Consider the following 18,859-nt stretch of genomic DNA (forward strand, 5'->3'; position numbering starts at 1 on the left):
ATTTTCATGAGTGATTCCTTTTTTAAATTTCTTTTTCTGTTCAGAGACAAACTTTTTATAGCCAATTACATAAAAAGGAGGAGGTTTTCTTGCTTGTCCTTTGTTTAGTTACTTCTATATTTTCTTAGGAATATTTCATTTTTGGAAGACACATCCACATCCCAACATATTAGAAATTCTCTGATACATGTTCCACCCTTTTGAACATCCGATCTCCTACCTCAAGACTGTATTTTCATTCATAATGAAATAAAATGAAATCTCTCCCTTGAAATGAGCTAAAACTTCAACTGAAGAATTTTGTAATGAAACAAAGGGACTAAAATGTTGGTGCATCTGTATTAGGTGTTGATACTTGGAAGATCTCCAAAGCAATTAGTTAAATCATTCTGTATTCTTCATCCAATGGTTCATCATATTGTCTCATTACAGGATGATAATACATCACTGTGCAAAACCCAACCAGCCACGCCACTAGAGTTCCTCCCAAGAAAATACAGAAGGTTAATAGACAGATGTATACAAAATCTTCTAGGTGTAAGTGCAGAAGGCACAGGTAACGGAGCTCCAATTTTGCCTTGATGAGAGAAAGACCCTGCATTGTTTCTGGTTCACTGCAAGTGGCATTCTCTAAATCTGCAGAAAGGAAACATAAAACGAGAACTAGTGTGAATGCTAAACAGCTACTGGTATCTCTACAGCTAGATTGGCTTTTTTGGCAGCTGCAGCACACTGCTGGCTCATATTAATAGTTATATAAGACTGTCAATATATATACTAAATTTCATCCTTCTTGCAATATAACAGTAATAATATTGCTAATTCCATTGACAAGGGGAGCCTTTCCATGACTTTCATTTCTTTTAAGGCCAATATCCAGCATTGCCATGGACAATTGGGATCAGCAAACTAGTCATTAAACAAAGTGGTTGCTAAGTGAAACTATGATTGTGCTTATGATCTCCTTTATAAGCCTGCCAGAGTGATAAAAGTGAGGATTGGTTGCAAAGTTACTTTCTAATCACCATCACGACTGCAAGCTCTGTGCAGCTGTTGGATCTCAGGTCTATCTATACCAGTGTTTCTCAACCTTGGCAACTTGAAGATGTCCGGACTTCAACTCCCAGAATTCGCTGGCTGGGGAATTCTGGGAGTTGAGGTCTGGACATCTTCAAGTTGCCAAGGTTGAGAAACACTGATCTATACTATCTATACTTCTGATAATTTTTTAAAAACCCTTTGCTCCAAACTGCTGAGTCTATTTTAATTCCAAACAAAATAAAATAATACCTAGTTTTAATATCTCTGTATGATTTATTATACAAATTCAGACATCCTGCTAATAGCCACAATCGTACAGCTAAACAGGATATTTTATATTCCCAGCATTATATAAACACTGATATACCAGCATTGCAATTAAAACCTCTATGAAAACCATAGACTGCTTTATACTTATTGAGTTTGTAAGTAATTAGGAACAAGGAATTGTAAGCCAAATGAATACCTTTGCATGGTATAGGCACTATCAGATATCACTGCGGGTCCACAATGCTAAATTTCAACTGAGTTCAGGGATGGTATTGATGTTCTGACTCTCCAAGTTTTTTGAATTGATTACTTCCATCCAACTGAAGGATTGGGGCAAATTAATAGTGAATTTAGGGAAATATATTTCAATTAACAATGTTTATTCTTGCTGTTGGTTTTTCTTCAGCTGCTATATAAGTCATGTATGATTTTGTAATTTTGCTTTCTATCTCATTTTTAATAAATTGCTAGCAAACTGGAGTCTTGTAATTGAAATGGCTGGCCATACAAATGGAATGTGCTGTACACATTACAGTTGATGACTAATCTGAGGATTTGTGAAAGTTGTCTAAGGGACTCAATGGAGTGTTATTAGGGATTACAATTCTGCCAATTGAAGAATCCACATTCTTAATTAACTCAGGGACTAAAAGAGGTATTCAACATGAAGTCTGATCTCACCTGGGAATTTAATATTTGTTAGCCAGCTGGAGAATGTCAGGAACTTGCAGTCACAATTCCAGGGATTATCCTTTATTCCCAAAATACGAAGTCTGTACAGTTTTTGGAATGTTTCAGCACTGAGGTAAGACAAGCCACAACCACTCAAATCTATATATCTCAGAAGACTGTTCTTTTCAAAGGCTTTCTCCGTTATCTTCACCATCAATGGATTGCCAGAGAGATTTAAGAGCAACAGCTCACTCAGTTGTGAAAAAGTGAAGGATGTTATGCGGGAGAGCCTGTTGAAACTCAGATCCAAATATGTCAGTTTGACTAACCCTGGAAAGCTGAAATTCAAGTCCATTGTTATCAGATTGTGGCTGCAATCGAGGTGGACCAGATCATTGAGATAACTCATGGTTAATAGTGGTAAATTGGTGAGGTTGTTCTGTGCCAGAATTAATTTTTTAGTAGTCAGAGGAACTGTGGTTGGAAAGTTTTGCAATAGTTTTCCTGTGCAATTCACTTGCAAATTATCACAAGTACAGTTTGTGGGGCAACTCACAGCCTCTTCTATCAATTTCATTCCAAGTGCAAGAATTGTCCACAAAAGTGGGGAACTAGGACAAGAGATCAGAATGAAACACCCCATCTTGTAGTTTTCTCTCCTTTAGCTTCATCAGAAGGAGCCTTGCCTTTTTGAAATTTCAGATCCAGAGAAGACTATTAGTTTATCAGTTCCTGCTAGAGCTCCAAGTCATCTTAGTTGTTACTGTCACCATTATGACATCACTCTTTAGCCCATACTCTGGAATCATAATGGTGATATACAAGCAGACTTGCCTATGTCAACTGTCTTAATAAATATTCATTTCTTTTTATTAGCATTTGTTTATATACCAGTCTTTCTTACTTTTGTAATAATTATTATATTATTACATGGCACAATAATATTTACACAAGAGAGTTTCATTGCTTAACATGTAAAATATATATACTACATGATGATATATATCAGGGGTCCTCAAACTTTTTAAACAGGGGGCCAATTCACAGTCCCTCAGACTGTGTTGATTTGATTTTGATTTTATTTTATTAAACTTGTATGCCGCCCTATTCCCCGAGGGGATTCAGGGCGGCTAACAGACCAAATAGGGAAAGGGGGGGGGGGTACAAAAAACAAAGAAGACAAGACAAAGAAACAGATTAAAAACTACTCAACAGCCACAACCATTCAAGTGGGGCTGGGAACTCATCAGCCCCAGGCCTGCCGGAACAGCCAGGTTTTAACGGCTTTGCGGAAAGCCTGAAGGGTGGTGAGGGTCCGAATCTCCATGGGGAGATCGTTCCAGAGGGCCGGAGCAGCCACAGAGAAGGCCCTCCCCCAGGGGGTCGACAGACGACACTGGCTAGTTGATGGAATCCAGAGGAGGCCTAATCTGTGGGATCTAATTGGTCGTAGGATCATTGGTCATAATCTGTGGGATCTAATTGGTTGTTGGGGGGGGGGCGGACTATCTGAGTGGGCATAGCTAGGTGGTCATGTGACTAGGTGGCCATTTAACAGTCCATTGAACAATGCATACAAATTACACTTTAATTTGTTTTGCTCCTGGGGGTGGTTTTTTTTTTTTGCTTTTGTTTGCTTGTTGCTCTTTTGGTTGACTTTTCTTTTTATTAGATCATTTTTTCAGGTGTCTAGGAGTCTAGTGGTCCACTTCATGAAACTCAGTTTTGCAGCAATTCTTCTCAACCCAAAGGAGCTTGAGAAATATAGGTAGGTGGTAGTTTTGTTGCACGGCAGAGGGGAGAAGTGATTGCCAGTTTCAACAGGCTACAGTGAAAAACTAGGTGAATACATCTGAGAGTTTTGGATAGGTCCAGTTGAACCATTACTGGGTTGATGATCTGGGTAATAGTGAAGGAGCCAATGTAACTTGCATATAACTGTCAGCTCTGCCTGGCCAGGCTGAGGCCTCACAGCAATGGTGGGATTCACTTACATTCCCTACTGGTCAGTGACATGCGGTGAGCTTCATGGCCGGTGGGGCAAGCACAAAAGCCCCGCCGAAGCCCCGGCACCACGTCCGCCATAGAGCGGGACCCTCACCGGCCATGAAGCTCACTGATCTATAACCACCCTTGGCAGGACCTCCTGCCCCCCTCCCTCCACCCAGGACCCCCACCCATGTCCCTCCACAAGCTCTCACCCCACCTCTTCCCTCCCCCCTGCCCCCTCCCTCTGACCCACATACCTTCCAGCTGCATCAAAAATGCTAGATTTGGTCTAGCCAGGGCCAGGCAGGCTAGGCTAGTTGCTGCTAGAGTCACCACGTGGATGACTCTGCTTAAATGTTTTAAAATAGGCTCTAAACAAACTGCCCCCTGCAGGAGGAGGCCAGAGAATCACGTGCCTCATTTGCATACAGAATGTTCTGCTTTTTAACCCTTGGTTGACTCTTAAAAGGCGAAAAATTCCTTATGCAAAGGAGGCCCATAGTTCTCTAGCCTCCTCCTACTAACTGCACTGAGGAGACTCAGAGTCACTGTGACTTAAAGTCTGGGAGCAACTACCTTGGCCTTTTTAATTATTTTAAAAATAGTTTCCTTTTCCTCAGGAGATTGGTGAGGCCCCGCCTCCCTTGCCTCTAGTGACTGCATGTCACTGCTACCGGTTCACAAATGTGAGTGCACGCTGCGTCTGCACATGTGCACTGCTGTCTGTGCATGTGCAGTGCTTGTGCATTATGTCGGGGCAGGTGGGTGGAGCCTCCCACAGCCGCTGCTACCAGTTTGCCCGAACTGGAGAGAACCAGCTGAATACCACCTCTGCTTCACAGACACCCTACCATCAAAAGAAGAAGGGGGAGGGAAGGATGAAAGAGCAAATAAGCTTTGTGTGTCTGTGGTAGGAAATTGGGGGGGGGGATGACTGGTGATAAGGACCAGAGCAGCTGGATCCTGTTTGTACCAGCATCCCACAACATGCATCCTGAGAAATATGTGGTTTGAAAGTGGGGTTGTAGAAAGTCAGTACCCATAGACCCTCCTAGAGAATGAAATATTTTGGGGAATCTTAAAAAGACAGGATAAATATTTCCCCTAAAGGAGAAAAGGGGAAAAAAATCTTAAAGGAGGCAGAAACTAGCACCAGTGTCCCTGTCCCAAGCAGAAACTGAAGAGGCCAGCTTTTAGAAATGCAGATTTGGTAATCCATTCAGAAAGACTGGGTCAGACAGAAACTTCAGATAAGCAACAAGCCAAAGATTGGCAAGATTAACTTAGACAAACACCTAGGATTTGCATTTCCCCTTTTGCCTAAAGCGCCAGCCATGACCCCTACATGACCCCATATGGATCCAAAAGGTATAAAACCCACCCACTCTCAATTCCATTTTGGTCAGCTGCCCCAGAACTGCACACTGTTCATCAATAAACTTTCTTTCCAAGAGAGAGAGAGGAGGAGAAAATGAAAGGAAGATGGGGGAAAGAAGAAAGAGCTAAGGAGAGGAGGATGGAAGGGAGAGGAAGAGAAGGGGAGAGGGTAGGTAGGGGAAGAGGAAGAGTAGGAATAGGAGAAAGGTAAGGGAAGAAGGAAGGGAAAGGAGAGGAGGAAAGTAGAGAAGGGAAGGAGGGAGAAAAGAAAGGGAAAATCAGGTGGTGTTACAACAGGAGGAGGGGATGGTAAACAAAGCAACCCAAACCATATATGTATATTGTAACCTATAAAATGGAATAACAAATGTATAAGAATGATAAATGTAAAGAAGAAAATAATTATGTGCATGTATACTTAAAATGGTAAGAGAATTTAAAAAAAAAGTTTTCTGGGGGGAAAAAAATTTTCTTTCCAATCAGCCTTTATTTTGTTTCCAGCCCCTTTCTCCTTGATATTTCTTCCAACAGGGTCAAAGGCCATCTAGGTCAAAGTTGAACAGCCCTCTCTCAACAGAGGGGGTTTTTGTATCTTGGAGCGAAGGGAAGGACGCGACAAGAGATATGAGGAAGTGACTTTATTCAGCTCATAGTAAACTGCGATTCAACGTGGCGTGGTTCGCGCCAAACATTTATACCCCCGGGTTTGAACGAGGAGCCAATGGGGCGTCGAGTAGCTCGACCAATCAAGGCGAAGGTTGAACCGGCTCCGCCCGGGAACCAATCAGGAAGAGTTCTATGTTCGCGCGCTTGTATTTCCCGCGCTAGTATTCAACACCCCTCCCCCCCAGTCAAAGAGTTCTTTTAGGAAGGGCAAACATAGTCTTGTAGGTAGGCGGGACGGTGGCGTTCTCGTCCCGATCTTCGTGGCTCCCCGGCGGTCGTCGACGGGGGGGAAACCGCCGGCGGAGGCGTGTCCGTGGTGGGGCGGTGAACCTGCGGTGCGGCCCCGTGAGAGGGAGCTGGCCCCGGGTCCCGTACCCGATGTCCATCTGTCCGGGGCGGTGTCTCCGTGGCAGCCGGAGTGTCCGGTAGCGGCCCCGTGCAGTCCGGTAGGGGTGTAGGTTCAGAGTCTCGATAAGGGCTTCGAGGAAGGGAGTAGCCGGGTGAGGCGCGCCTGTCCGGAAAGTTCGCATCGGCTTGTCTCCCGTTCCCCGGGTGGAAACGGTCCGTAGGGAAAAGAGTCAACGAGGGTGGCTCCTGCTGCGAACGGGTGTCTGAGGGGCTCGGGCCGTCTGTTTCCGCGGGAAGGCGACGCCTTAATTGGTCCACATGTCGCCTCCATTGTGTTCCGTCGGCCAGGCCGACCCTGAAGGAACAGGGGCCGGTCAGAGCTGTGATGGTTGCGGACGCCCACCGTGGATCCCCAGAAAAGGAGCGGGCCCATACAGGATCCCCTAGCTTAAACGCGTGGGAAGGGAGGGCCCCCAGGTTGCTTGGCGGATCTCCTGCGTAAAGTGGATGGAGCCTGTCTAGGGGTGTTCGCAATCTCCTACCCATCAAGAGCTCCGCGGGACTTTTATTTGTAGTTGGGCAGGGTATGGAGTGCTGGCTCAAGAGGTAGGCCGCTACTCTTTCTTGCCAGTCGCCCTGGCCCATGCGGCCCAAGGCTTCTTTCGCTGAGCGAACTGCGCGCTCCGCCCGGCCATTACTAGCTGGGTGATAGGGGGCTGTGGCCGCGTGTCTGATTCCCTGCTCGGCCAGGAATTCTTGGAACGTGGTGGAGGTAAACTGGGGCCCGTTATCGGAAACTATCACATCCGGTAACCCATGGGTAGCGAACATCTTACGGAGGGCCCTCACTGTACTCTCCGCTGTGGTGGAGGTCATGATTACCAGCTCCACCCACTTGGAGTAAGCATCGACTACTATCATGAAGTTCCGGCCGTGGAAGGGGCCGGCAAAGTCGATGTGTAAACGGGACCATGGGCCTCTAGGGATCTCCCACTCACGAGGGGCGGCTGTGGGGGGATTCGGCCTAGAGTTTTGGCAGATCCTGCATCGGCCTACGTAGTCTGCAATTTCCGAGTCTAACAAGGGCCACCACACGTAGCTACGGGCTAAGGCTTTCATTCGCGCTATGCCAGGGTGGTTTTTATGGAGTGCGGGTAGGATTCGTGCTCGCAAGGCCGTGGGGATCACTACCCTATCCCCCCAGACAAGACACCCCCCGTGAAGGGCGAGTTCGGCTTGTCGCACTTTAAATGGACGGAATTCTTCCGCTACCTTTTCCATGGGCCACCCCCTCAAAACCCATGAAGCAACCTGAGATAGGACGGGGTCAGCCTTTGTGCAGGCTGCAACGTCCGCGGCCGAGACGGGGAGGTCGGATTCGGCGATGGACAGAACAGAGAGCGCGGGCACGTGGGCTGTGTCCGTCTCTGGCAGAGGGCAACGGCTCAGAGCGTCTGCGTGCCCTAGCTGTTTGCCCGGACGGTATAACAGCGTATACGAATACGCCGTTAGGAACTCCGTCCACCGAGTCATGCGGGGGGACAAAATGGGGGAAGTTGGCTTGTCACCCGCCAGTAGCCCCAGGAGGGGCTTGTGATCCGTGACCAGGGTGAATTTCCTACCGTAGAGGTAGTCATGGAACCGCTTAATGCCGGACACTGCAGCCAGGGCCTCTTTATCGATTTGGCTGTAGTTCCGCTCCGTGGAGGAGAGTGTCCGGGAATAGAAGGCTATGGGGGCTTCTGAGCCGTTCGGGAGGACGTGGCTCAGGACCGCCCCTACGCCATAGGGGGAGGCGTCGCACGTTAGAATTAGAGGCATCCTATCGCTGTACTGGATTAGGACTGCCGATGAAGTTAAAATATCCTTTATAGCCGCGAACGCGTGTGCTTCACGGCCACCCCATTTCCAGGCCGCTGACCGGTCAAGTAGTCGGTGTAGCGGCTCAGCTAGTGACGCCTTGTGGGGGATAAAAGGGGCGTAGAAGTTTAAAAGCCCCAGGAACGCCTGTAATTCTGCCCTAGAGGTGGGTGCGGGTGCGTTTTTGATGGCGGTAACTTTGGACGGAGTGGGGTGGATGCCTTGGGCATCAATGAGGAACCCCAAGAACTCAACTTTGGGAACAGCAATTTCGCATTTGCTGCGCTTTAATTTCAGTCCTGCCTCCCTAAAACGTGTGAGGACCTCCCGCAGTGTTTTCAGGAGTTCCGAGTGGCTGGGGGCTGCGACTAGGACGTCGTCAAAGTAGGGAACGACGCCTGGGAGCCCATGGAGCAACCGCTCCATGAGGCTCTGGAAAATCCCAGGGGCAACCGAGACGCCGAATTGTAGGCGGCGGCAACGGAAGGCCCCGCGGTGGGTGACGATGGTCTGGGCTGTAGCCGCATCGTCGTCTACGGGAAGCTGCTGGTAGGCCTGTGCCATGTCTAGCTTGGCGAAAATGCGGCCCTGTCCTAAAGAGTGGAGTAGGTGCTGCACTACGGGAACAGGATACGGGTTTGCCTGCAGGGCCAAATTGATGGTCGACTTGTAGTCGGCACATATCCTCACCGATCCGTCGGGTTTGACCGGGAGGACTATGGGGGTTTCCCAACGGGCGTGATCTACGGGCTCGAGTACCCCTTGCTCGATAAGTTTATCCAGTTCAGCATCTACCTTTGCTCTTAATGCGAAAGAGACCCTGCGTGCCTTCAGCCTAACGGGAGCGACCTGGGGATCGAGGCAGAGGGAAATGGGGGTGCCCTTGTAACAACCCAACTTCCCATCGAACACATCCGCGAACTCATCTAGGACGCTATCTGCGGAGAGGGGAACTACCCTGTGCACCCCTTCTATGGTGAGGCCCAAGGCAGGGAACCATTCCAACCCCAGGAGAGCGGGCAGGTCGTTCCTGACGATTAGGACTGGCAGTTTCCCCTTAAAATTCCCGTATTCCACCCGGATGTGGAATATCCCAGCTGTGGGAATCCCATTTCCCTGGTAGTCTAGGAGGGAGACCCCGACGGGGCGCAATCTGCTCTGGGGAACCCCGGGACAAAGGCGGGAAAACAGGGCCCAGGATAGGAGAGAACGGGAAGACCCGGAGTCCACCTCCATTTGACAAAGCTGACCTTCGAGCCGGACGGCGGTGCTTATCTTGCGGTTACCAGCGGGAACGTGGGATGCCTGGTAGACCACGCAGTCGGCGCTGGAGGGCTGGTAGGTTGAATGGCAGTCCTCAGCTCGCCTCGCGGAACGTGGCTGTTGGCGGCGTTGCGGTTGCGATGCCTGGCGCTGGTCGCTGGGCTGCATGAACGATGGGGCTGGCAGGAGAGCCCGGCAGACCCTGGCGAGGTGCCCCTCTCCTCGGCAGCGGCGGCAGACGGCAGAACGGAACGGGCAGGCTGCGCGGCTGTGGCGGCCGCCGCATCCGCGGCAAGGTGCGCTTGCGGCTGGCTGAGCGGGCGTCGGTGGTTGCTGGGGTGGCCTCCGCTTCGGCTGCGTCCTCATTTGCCCGACGGTTTCCTCCTCCTCCCCCTCCTCGTCTTCGGCAGGGGAGAAGTCGTCGACGAGGTGCGTCTGGGTGGACGGCCCCGCGGCGGCTTGCGCGGGGGGGGTCAGCTGGAGGCGTTCCATGTCGGCCGTGGATTGTTCGGATAGTTCGGCTGCTCGCGCTGTCTCCACGGCTTGCAACAGGGTGATTTTGTGATTCCGGAGCATGCGGCTGCGCAATTGCACGTCGCGGACCCCGCACACAAACTGCTCCGCAAGGTTCTCCTCCAGGTCTGCAAAATCACACTGGGCGGCCACTGTGCGCAAAGCCTCCAGGAACTGGCTGATGGATTCGTTGGGCTTTTGCACTCGGCGGCGGAAAGCGAAACGGCGTGCAAATAGAGAGGGTGAGGGAGCGTAGTGGTTCCTCAGCCTGGACATCAGCTCGTCCCACCCAAGTTTGTAGGCTGGCCTCGGGGTGGCCAGGGCTCTCGCAGAGGCGAACATGGAAGGCTCACAGCAGGACAGGAAGAAGCTGCATTTCTCCTCGTCGGTCTGAGCCTGGTTCTTCGAGGCGATCAGATAACACTCGAACCGCTCCATGAACCCGTCCCATGATTCTCCTGTGGCTACGCCGAATGGCGCGAAGGGAGGAAGCGACGATGCCATCGTGGCGTGGAGGCGGAGAGAGAGAGAGAGGAAGCGGAGAAAATTCGCGTTCGCTGCCGGGGTTCTCAGTCTGAAGATAGCGTTCGAGCTGGTTCAGACGCGGTGGCAGCTGGCTGTTCTTCTCCGTGGTCGCGGGAATCGGAATCCCACCTTCGTCGCCAGTTTTGTATCTTGGAGCGAAGGGAAGGACGCGACAAGAGATATGAGGAAGTGACTTTATTCAGCTCATAGTAAACTGCGATTCAACGTGGCGTGGTTCGCGCCAAACATTTATACCCCCGGGTTTGAACGAGGAGCCAATGGGGCGTCGAGTAGCTCGACCAATCAAGGCGAAGGTTGAACCGGCTCCGCCCGGGAACCAATCAGGAAGAGTTCTATGTTCGCGCGCTTGTATTTCCCGCGCTAGTATTCAACAGGGGTGAGGATATGACATGATTTCTCTCCAATCTACAACACACTCCTTTCAGGCTTCACAAAGAGCATTCGGAGACTTCAACTGGTCCAGAATGCGGCCGCGCGAGCGATTGTGGGTGTACCTCGATACACCCACGTTACACCTATCTTCCGCGAGCTGCACTGGCTTCCAATCGGTCTCCGGATACGCTTCAAGGTGCTAGTTATTACTTATAAAGCCCTTCATGGTATTGGACCTGGGTACTTGAGAGACCGCCTGCTGCCAATTACCTCCCAAAGACCCATTAGATCGCACAGGGTTGGCCTCCTCCGGGTTCTATTCACTAGCCAATGCCATCTGGCTACGACCCGGGGGAGGGCCTTCTCTGTTGCAGCTCCAGCCCTTTGGAACGAACTCCCCGTGGAGATTTGGACCCTCACCTCTCTCCCTGCTTTCCAAAAAGCCGTTAAAACCTGCCTGTGTCGGCAGGCCTGGGATTGATGAGCTCCCTTCCCCTCTCGACAGGTGTGGTTGTTGGTCATTTTAAATGTCTATTTTGTACTTGTATGTTTCCCTTTCCCGTTTAAGTTGTTCGCCGCCCTAAGTCCCTTTTTGGGAATAGGGCGGCATATAAATAAAATAAAACTTAAACTTAAACTTAAACAACCATTTGCACTTCTCAGGTGACCATGAGGACACAGATAAATCTCCAAATGGTCTCAATGACTCTAAAGGAATTCAAATATCCAGCTGTCTGCAAGGAATATAAATCCTTCCATTACCCACCATCCAGCCAGAGCTGAAGAAACTTCTTGGATGAAAGACTAAATGTCTTCAAAGAAAAAAAACAAGAAAGCCCAGTTGCCTCTTGAAAAAGAAGCTTTGGGACAACGGTGACCTGGGTGACTGAGAATCTTCATAGTCCGTTAGGAAGTTACTCTTTAATTCCAGTTGCTTCTCTCCTTGATTAGTTTCTATCTATTGTTTCTTGTCCTGCCTTCTGGTGCTTTTATCCCCTCTTCTTTGTGGCAGCTCCTCAAGTACTAGAATGCTGCTGTCATGTTCTTTACTCTACATTAGGAATACCCAAATCCTTCAACCGTTCTTCATATATTTTAATCTCCAGATCTTTAATCATCTTAGTCACTCTTCTCTCCACTTTTTCCAAAGTCTCAACATCTCTTTTGTAACGTAGTGACCAAAACTGGAGGCAGTATTTCTGGTGAAGTCTTACTAAGGTTTTATAAAGGCTTTTGTGAAGAATTTCACATGATTTTGATTCTATGGCTCTGTTTATGCAACCAAGGACTGTATTCGCTTTTTTGACTACTGCCGCACGATGCTGTCTCACTGCTGCACATTGCAGATTAAGTGACAGCTTAATGTGTAACTAAGAGAATTCACTGTTGAAAAGGATATGCTTTAGCCTAGCAACAGTTGTTAGGTGAAGTATAATCCGTCTACTGTAATTGGAGGAGAAACTGCTTTCAGTTCATTGTGACACAAAATCTAACAATGGAGGCGTTATCTAAGATAAAGAAGTCTTCACAGTATTGGGGCATCACAACAGGAGATTTAATGCCTATATAGCAGTGAATAAGTTGTGTTCCAAATCAGAAATAATAATGACTAATAAGACTGATCAAATTGAGATTTCAACCCTTGGTAAATTAGCTGCTCATGTCCCTGATATCATTGTGTATGGAGATTTTGCTCAGGAACTGCCTTTTATTGAAAGCTTTGATGGTGTTTTGCTCTTTATAGACATTTCAGGTAAGCAAAGGAAATCAGTGGGCCACTGAGGGAAGGGGAAAGATTTCAGAGAGAGTTTTTTTTAAAATGGAAACATAAAATGCTACATGAGAAAAAGATAGTGCAAACTTTTGCTGCTCTTCCTGAAAATAAAGCAAAGTTTTAAAATATTCATATAAACACACAGTAAACCTCAAGGGAATTACTGATGTTTCAACAAGTGCATCTATTTAACTATTATTTCTCTTTTCTTGGGCAAAAAGAGGACTTACTTTGAGGATACAGAAATGCGCGATGCAGGAAATAATGCTGTATGTGTCAACTGCTGTCAAGGAGAGATTCAATAGAGATTTTCTTTTGTCAGTTTGTTATAGCTGTTTGTTTCTCTTCTTCAAGATAAGGTTTTCTTTTCAAAGTCTTAATGAGTCAACTCCTGCCTGTCCTCCTTTTATCCCTAATCCACAGTCTCAAAATGTTATACTGACAGTAACTGCTTATTATTTTGAAGGTTTCACAGCTCTGACAGAAAAGTTTAGCATGAACACCAGCTTGGATCGTGGTGCTGATGAATTAACACAGACCCTTAATCACTATATGGGTGACATTGTTGAAGGTGAGTTTAGAACTATGTATGATTTGATTTTGAAGAATACCCATCATAAACAGAGTATTTCCAAACTATTTTTGTTTAAAAAACAGGTCTTTACTTCCTAGAAAAAAGAACAAAGATGTGAGAACATGGGTATAAAACAGATCCACAGATGTTACTTCTTTGTTATAAGAGCTTCAGCTTCAGAGTTGCCAAAATCTCTCACCAATCATATTGCATTATCTTGTCATTGGAGGAATGTGTCCAATTAGTAATGCCAATGAATATTTATAAAGCCATCTGCATGTTTTGCCACATTAAAAAGTGAGCAGGAGATTCACTATGAATACACTAATAAAGTAAAGGTATACATTAAAAGAATTAGTTAAGCAAAGCACTGCAAAGATACTACAAAGTATAAGACTGGCAATATCAATAGACAAGGCAATGAAAAAAGACAGAATATTAATCAAAGAAATGTAAATAGAAAATAAAATCTCATATCCCTAGGGTCGTTGAAAGACTTTATCCTTATCAAAAGCAAGATTAGTTGGAAAAGTCTGGAGGAGAGTTGCAGTAGCACAGTGGTTAAAATGCAATACTGCAGGCTACTTCTGCTGATCACCAGCTGCCAGCAGTTCAGAAGTTCGGGTCTCACTGGCTCAAGGTTTACTCAAGCTTCCATTCTTCTGAGGTGGGTAAAATGAGGACCTAGATTGTTGGGGGCAATATGTGACTCTATAAACCGCTCAGAGAGGGCTGTAAAGCACTGTGAAGTGGTATATAAGTCTAAGTGCTATTGCTATTGCTATTCCAACTAATGTAACACTCTCTCCTTGGGCAGGCCTCTTCCTACCTCAGTTTCTGAAAACTTGTATAATATTTTACTGCAATTATTCATCTTTCTATTTGTGCACCTTCATTGTTTAGTGTTAAACATGCCTCCTTCAAAATCCAAGAAAGGAAACCCCCAACTCCATTGTTTTAGAGAAAAGGTACTTTTATTGGATAGGAAGTGAAAACAGCAAAAGTAAAGCAAGATGTGACATTAAATGACACAAACTTGTACATATAAAAGTTTACCCAAATCTCTCCCCCCAACAACCACAAGCTAAATGTCCAGTCTCCAACCCCCAAGGGTGTTGTGTTTGGTGCATCTTCAGGTGGCCTCATGAAGCTAGTATGCAGAGACGGTTGGCCTTGATCCAAACAGGAGCATTCAACATGCACAGAAGATGGTGAAAACAAAACTCCCTCTTCGAGATATCCCTTCCAGCATGATATCCCTCCCAAATACTGAAATGCCCCTCCCTCCCTGTTACTATGGCAGCTGATAGCAAGCAAGGGATATAGAGGTTGACATTGGGCACTCCTGCAGAAAAGGTGTTATCCCTGGAGAGAAACAAAAGACACAGAAAAAAAGTAACAATAAGAACATTAATACAACATATTCAAGATTTATCAGGGCATTTAGAATGAAACTTCTACAAAAGCTTTGTGGCCCTAACATCAGACTAATTCACCCACTCAGAGTGGGAGGGAGGGAAATGTTTCCAAGCAACTAAATACTGTATTTCCCCCCTATGTTTTCTGGAATCAAGGATCTCTTTGACTTCAAAATACTGTTCTTCCTCAATAAGGAGGGGGACTGGAGGAGGGGTGTGGGCTGGACAAATTGAGGAGGTATCTTCCAGTTTCAGTAAACTAACATGAAACATGGGATGGATTCTCCTAAGGGTTTTGGGTAACTCCAACTGCACTGTAACCAGGTTAACAATTCTGACAATGGGGAAAGGACCCACATATTTTGGTCCAAGTTTCTTCGACTTTTGGGTAGTCTGAAGATACTTAGTAGACAGGAAAACCCTCTCTCCAATCTAGTATTCTTTTGGCTTCATCCTTTTCTTATCAGCTTGTTTTTTAGTGCTTGATGAGCTTTGTCTAACGCTTTACGAGTTACAAGGCCAGATAACTTGTAGCTGTTTAAGCAACTTGTATAAGGAAAGGTTTTGTAGTTTCTCCTGGGGCAATTCAGGGATAGGTACAAAATCCTGGCCAGACACTACTTTGAATGGGGTTAATCCTGTACTGCTATGTACAGAATTATTATACACGACCTCTGCAAAAGGTCGGCCCAATTATCCAGCTGATAATTGACTAGCACCTGAGGTATTGCTCTAGAACCAAGTTAGCCTGTTCACAAGCCCCATTTGTCTATGGGTGGTGAGCAGAGCTTAGACCTTGGGTGGAGCCTAACAATTTTAGGAACTCCCTCCAAAAGTGGGAGATGAATTGGACTCCTCTATCTGAGATAAGGCATTCAGAAACACCATGTAACCTATACATACACATGTAGGATGAACAGTTTAGCCAGTGTTTTCGCTGACGGAATCTTGGAGCAGGCTCAAAATACACTTGCTTGGAGAACAAATCCATGACCACCCAAATGACAGTATTGCCATTACTTTCTGGTAGCTCAACAATGAAATCCATGGATATCTCCTTCCAAAGGGCACCAGGTCTGGCAACATTTTGGAGTAGTCTATGTAGTTTTCCTGGTGGTCTCTTTGCGTGTAGCAGGACAACTAGCAATGTTGGGTTCTATGTTTTTTTTCAAAGAAGACCACCCAAACTGTCTTCTAACCAAATGTAAGGTCTTCACGAACCCAAAATGTCCAGCCGCTTTTGAATCATGGGCTTGTTGGAGGGCAATGCTTTTCAGACTGTTAGGCACATAAAACTTGGCCCGCAACCATGCAAGGCCATCCCACATGGTGCATTCACTTGAGTGGGCTTTGAACTAGTCATCAGATGGTAGCACCTCTCTCAGACGTTTTGTTGGCTCTATGGGTATGTCTAGGTCAACTTTTCCTTGGCTCCTGGTGACTACTGGAGCTGCTAGTTGCTTTGAAGGAATGACCAGATGAATCACCTTCGGCCTGGCACTGTTATATTGGGGTAGCCTGGATAGGGCATCTGCCATAAAATTCTTCCCTCCCAGAAGGTATCTCAGAATAAAATTGAATTGATTAAAGTGCTATGCCCAGTGAACTTGTTTGGGCGACAATTTACGTGAGGTTTTCAAAGCCTCGAGGTTCTTATGATCAGTCCACACCGCAAAAGAATGCTTGGCTCCTTCGAGGAAAAGCCACCAGGTCAGCAGGGCCCAATGGACTGCAAAAGCTTCTTTTCCCCAAATGACCCATCTTCTTTCCATCTCAATCAATTTCCGGGAGGTATAGGTGGAAAGTTGTAGGGTTCCATCAGCATTAGTTTGAAGTAGTACCACCCCTACAGCTACGTTCACCTGCATCAGCTTGGACCACAAAAGGTGCATCTCTTCTGAAGGGAGACTGGAGGGACAGGATTGAGGCAACATGGATATAATGCAACTCAAGTTTATTAACACAACTAGAAAAAGCTAACAGTAGCTCTGAACCATCGATAAATATGCTGCCCGTTTGACAGCTGTTTTGTATGCTGGCTGTCAAATGGGCAGCCAATCAGTATCCTTTGTTTTCCCGCTCTTGGTGACACACCTTCAGCCAATCGTGAGCGGGCTTGCGGTGGCATATCTACGGAATCCGGACACAACATCCCTTTCTTCCCGTATTGTGCATGCGTAGTCCTGGAGATACGCCGGACCCCTGCGCATGTGACCAAGGCCTTATGCGGCAAGAAAGCGGCATAGAAATTTAAAAGGCCTAAAAAAGATTGGAGCTCCATTTTATTGTTAGGGGTGGGAGCCTGAAGGATCACCTCCAATTTAGAAGGAGTGGGATGGAGGCCAGATTTATCAATAAGATACCCCCAAAATTCTTCTTGGGGGACCCCAATTTTGCATTTGGATTTTTTGAGTTGTAATCCAACTTTGCAGAACCTGGTGACCACAATGCCTAAGGTGAAGATGAGTGCATGCTGGTCGCTAGGACAGACAAGCACATCATCAAAATAGGGTACAAACCGAGGGATCCCTTGGAGCCTTCATAAGGCTCTGTAAGATCCCTGGGGCTATGCTAATCCCAAATTGTAGGCGGCAACAGCAAAAAGCTTCCCTATGTGTAATGATTGTCTGTGCATCAGCAGTGGCACCGTCCACAAGAAGCTGCTGATATGCCTGCACAAGATCAAGCTTTGCAAAAATGGAACCCTGTCAGTGAGTGGAGCAGATGCCGTACCACTGGAACAGGGTAAGGGTCAGCTTGCAAGGTTCTACTCAGGGTGATCTTGTAATCAGCGTACACCCTTATAGAGCCATCTGGTTTAATTGGAATAACAATTGGCATGATCCACAGGTTCCAACACCCCTTGGGCAATCAACTTATCTAACTCAGCATTCACCTTAGGGCAGAGTGCTAAGGGAACTCTCCTAGGCTTAAGGCGGATAGATGCTACCTGGGGGTCCAAATTAAAGTATATAAGGGTGCCTGTATATTTACCAAGACCATCTTTGAAAACATCCATGAACTCATTGGTCAGGGCTGGAAGTCTTTAGTTGTAGTGGTGTGAATGCTGACAATGTCTAGCCACAATGCCTGGAACCAGTTGACACCCAGCAACGTAGGGAGAGCGTCCTGGACCACAATGAGGAGAAGGTGATCATTGAACCACTTGGTGGCTACTTTAAACAGTCCACTATCTAGAATACACCCAGGTACACCCACGTTACACCTATCCTCTGCGAGCTGCACTGGCTACCCATTAGTCTCCGGACTCGCTTCAACATGCTAGTCGTTACTTATAAAGCCCTACATGGCATTGGACCTGGGTACCTGAGAGACCGCCTCCTGCCAATTATCTCCCATAGACCAATCAGATCGCACAGACTAGGCCTCCTCCGGATCCCATGTGCCAGCCAATGTCGGCTGACAACTTCCTGGGGGAGAGAGTTCTCTGTTGCAGCTCCAGCCCTCTGGAACGAGCTCCCCATGGAGATCCGGACCCTTACTACTCCCCCGGCCTTTTGCAAAGCCACTAAGATCTGGCTCGTCCGGCAGGCTGGGGGGCTGTTGAAATAGCCAGCCCCACAGTAACTATGAATGTTGTGTATTTTAAATTGTTGTTTGTCTATTTGTCTATTTATCCCCTTCCTTTGTTTATTGGAAGCCACCCGGAATCCTTCGGGAGTGGGCGGCATACAAGACTAATAAAATACAAAATACAAATACAAATAGGAATGGACTCCCCTTGATAGTCATGCAGCTAGACGGCACAGGGGGACAGACATTTCTTTGCCATAGAGGGCACTAAATGTTTTAAGGTGGTCCATGAGATAAGGGAACGGGAAGATCCAGTGTCCACCTCCATCTTGCAAAGTACCCCTTCAAGGTGGACACTGAGGAAAATTTTCTCATTATTGTTTTTGTTAGCATGGTTGATAGAAACCTCTGGGTAATCATTATCTTTGGGGATAGTAAAACTGTCCATCCCTCAGCCTGGTAGGACATTTGGTTGCCTTTGTAGAAACCAGCTTGTCTGGGGGGGTCGATCGGACACAGGAGATTGTGCTCAGCAAACCTTGGCCAGATGGCATTTTTGCCTTAAACTTACAAGTCTCTCTGACACCCCGTACAAAGGTTAGAGGCGGAACTTCTGCATCCCTGGCGCCACTTGACAGAGGT

The 18,859-nt window shown here is 47.0% G+C and overlaps 2 protein-coding genes across 2 annotated transcripts in view; one reads left to right on the plus strand and one right to left on the minus strand.

The window, feature by feature from the left end:
* Window positions 1-379: 379 nt before the first annotated feature.
* LOC148043347 (leucine-rich repeat-containing protein 52-like) lies at window positions 380-2,735 on the minus strand. Its single transcript, XM_087726295.1, has 2 exons — window positions 1,993-2,735; window positions 380-636 (listed from the first exon to the last, which is right to left on the minus strand). The coding sequence occupies exons 1-2, from the start codon at window positions 2,624-2,626 to the stop codon at window positions 380-382; spliced, it is 891 nt and encodes a 296-aa protein (XP_087582421.1). The 5' UTR covers window positions 2,627-2,735.
* Window positions 2,736-12,522: 9,787 nt separating this feature from the next.
* Window positions 12,523-18,859, plus strand: part of ADCY10 (adenylate cyclase 10) — a 144,175-nt gene continuing 137,838 nt past the window's right edge. The window contains exons 1-2 of the mRNA XM_087726296.1: window positions 12,523-12,670; window positions 13,158-13,262. Coding sequence (XP_087582422.1) covers window positions 12,523-12,670; window positions 13,158-13,262 — 253 coding nt within the window. The remainder of the gene's footprint in view (window positions 12,671-13,157; window positions 13,263-18,859) is intronic.

Source organism: Thamnophis sirtalis, unplaced genomic scaffold (assembly GCF_051295495.1).
Source record: "Thamnophis sirtalis isolate CommonGarterSnake01/CBP01778 unplaced genomic scaffold, rThaSir2_p1.2 scaffold_12, whole genome shotgun sequence".
NCBI lineage: Eukaryota > Metazoa > Chordata > Lepidosauria > Squamata > Natricidae > Thamnophis > Thamnophis sirtalis.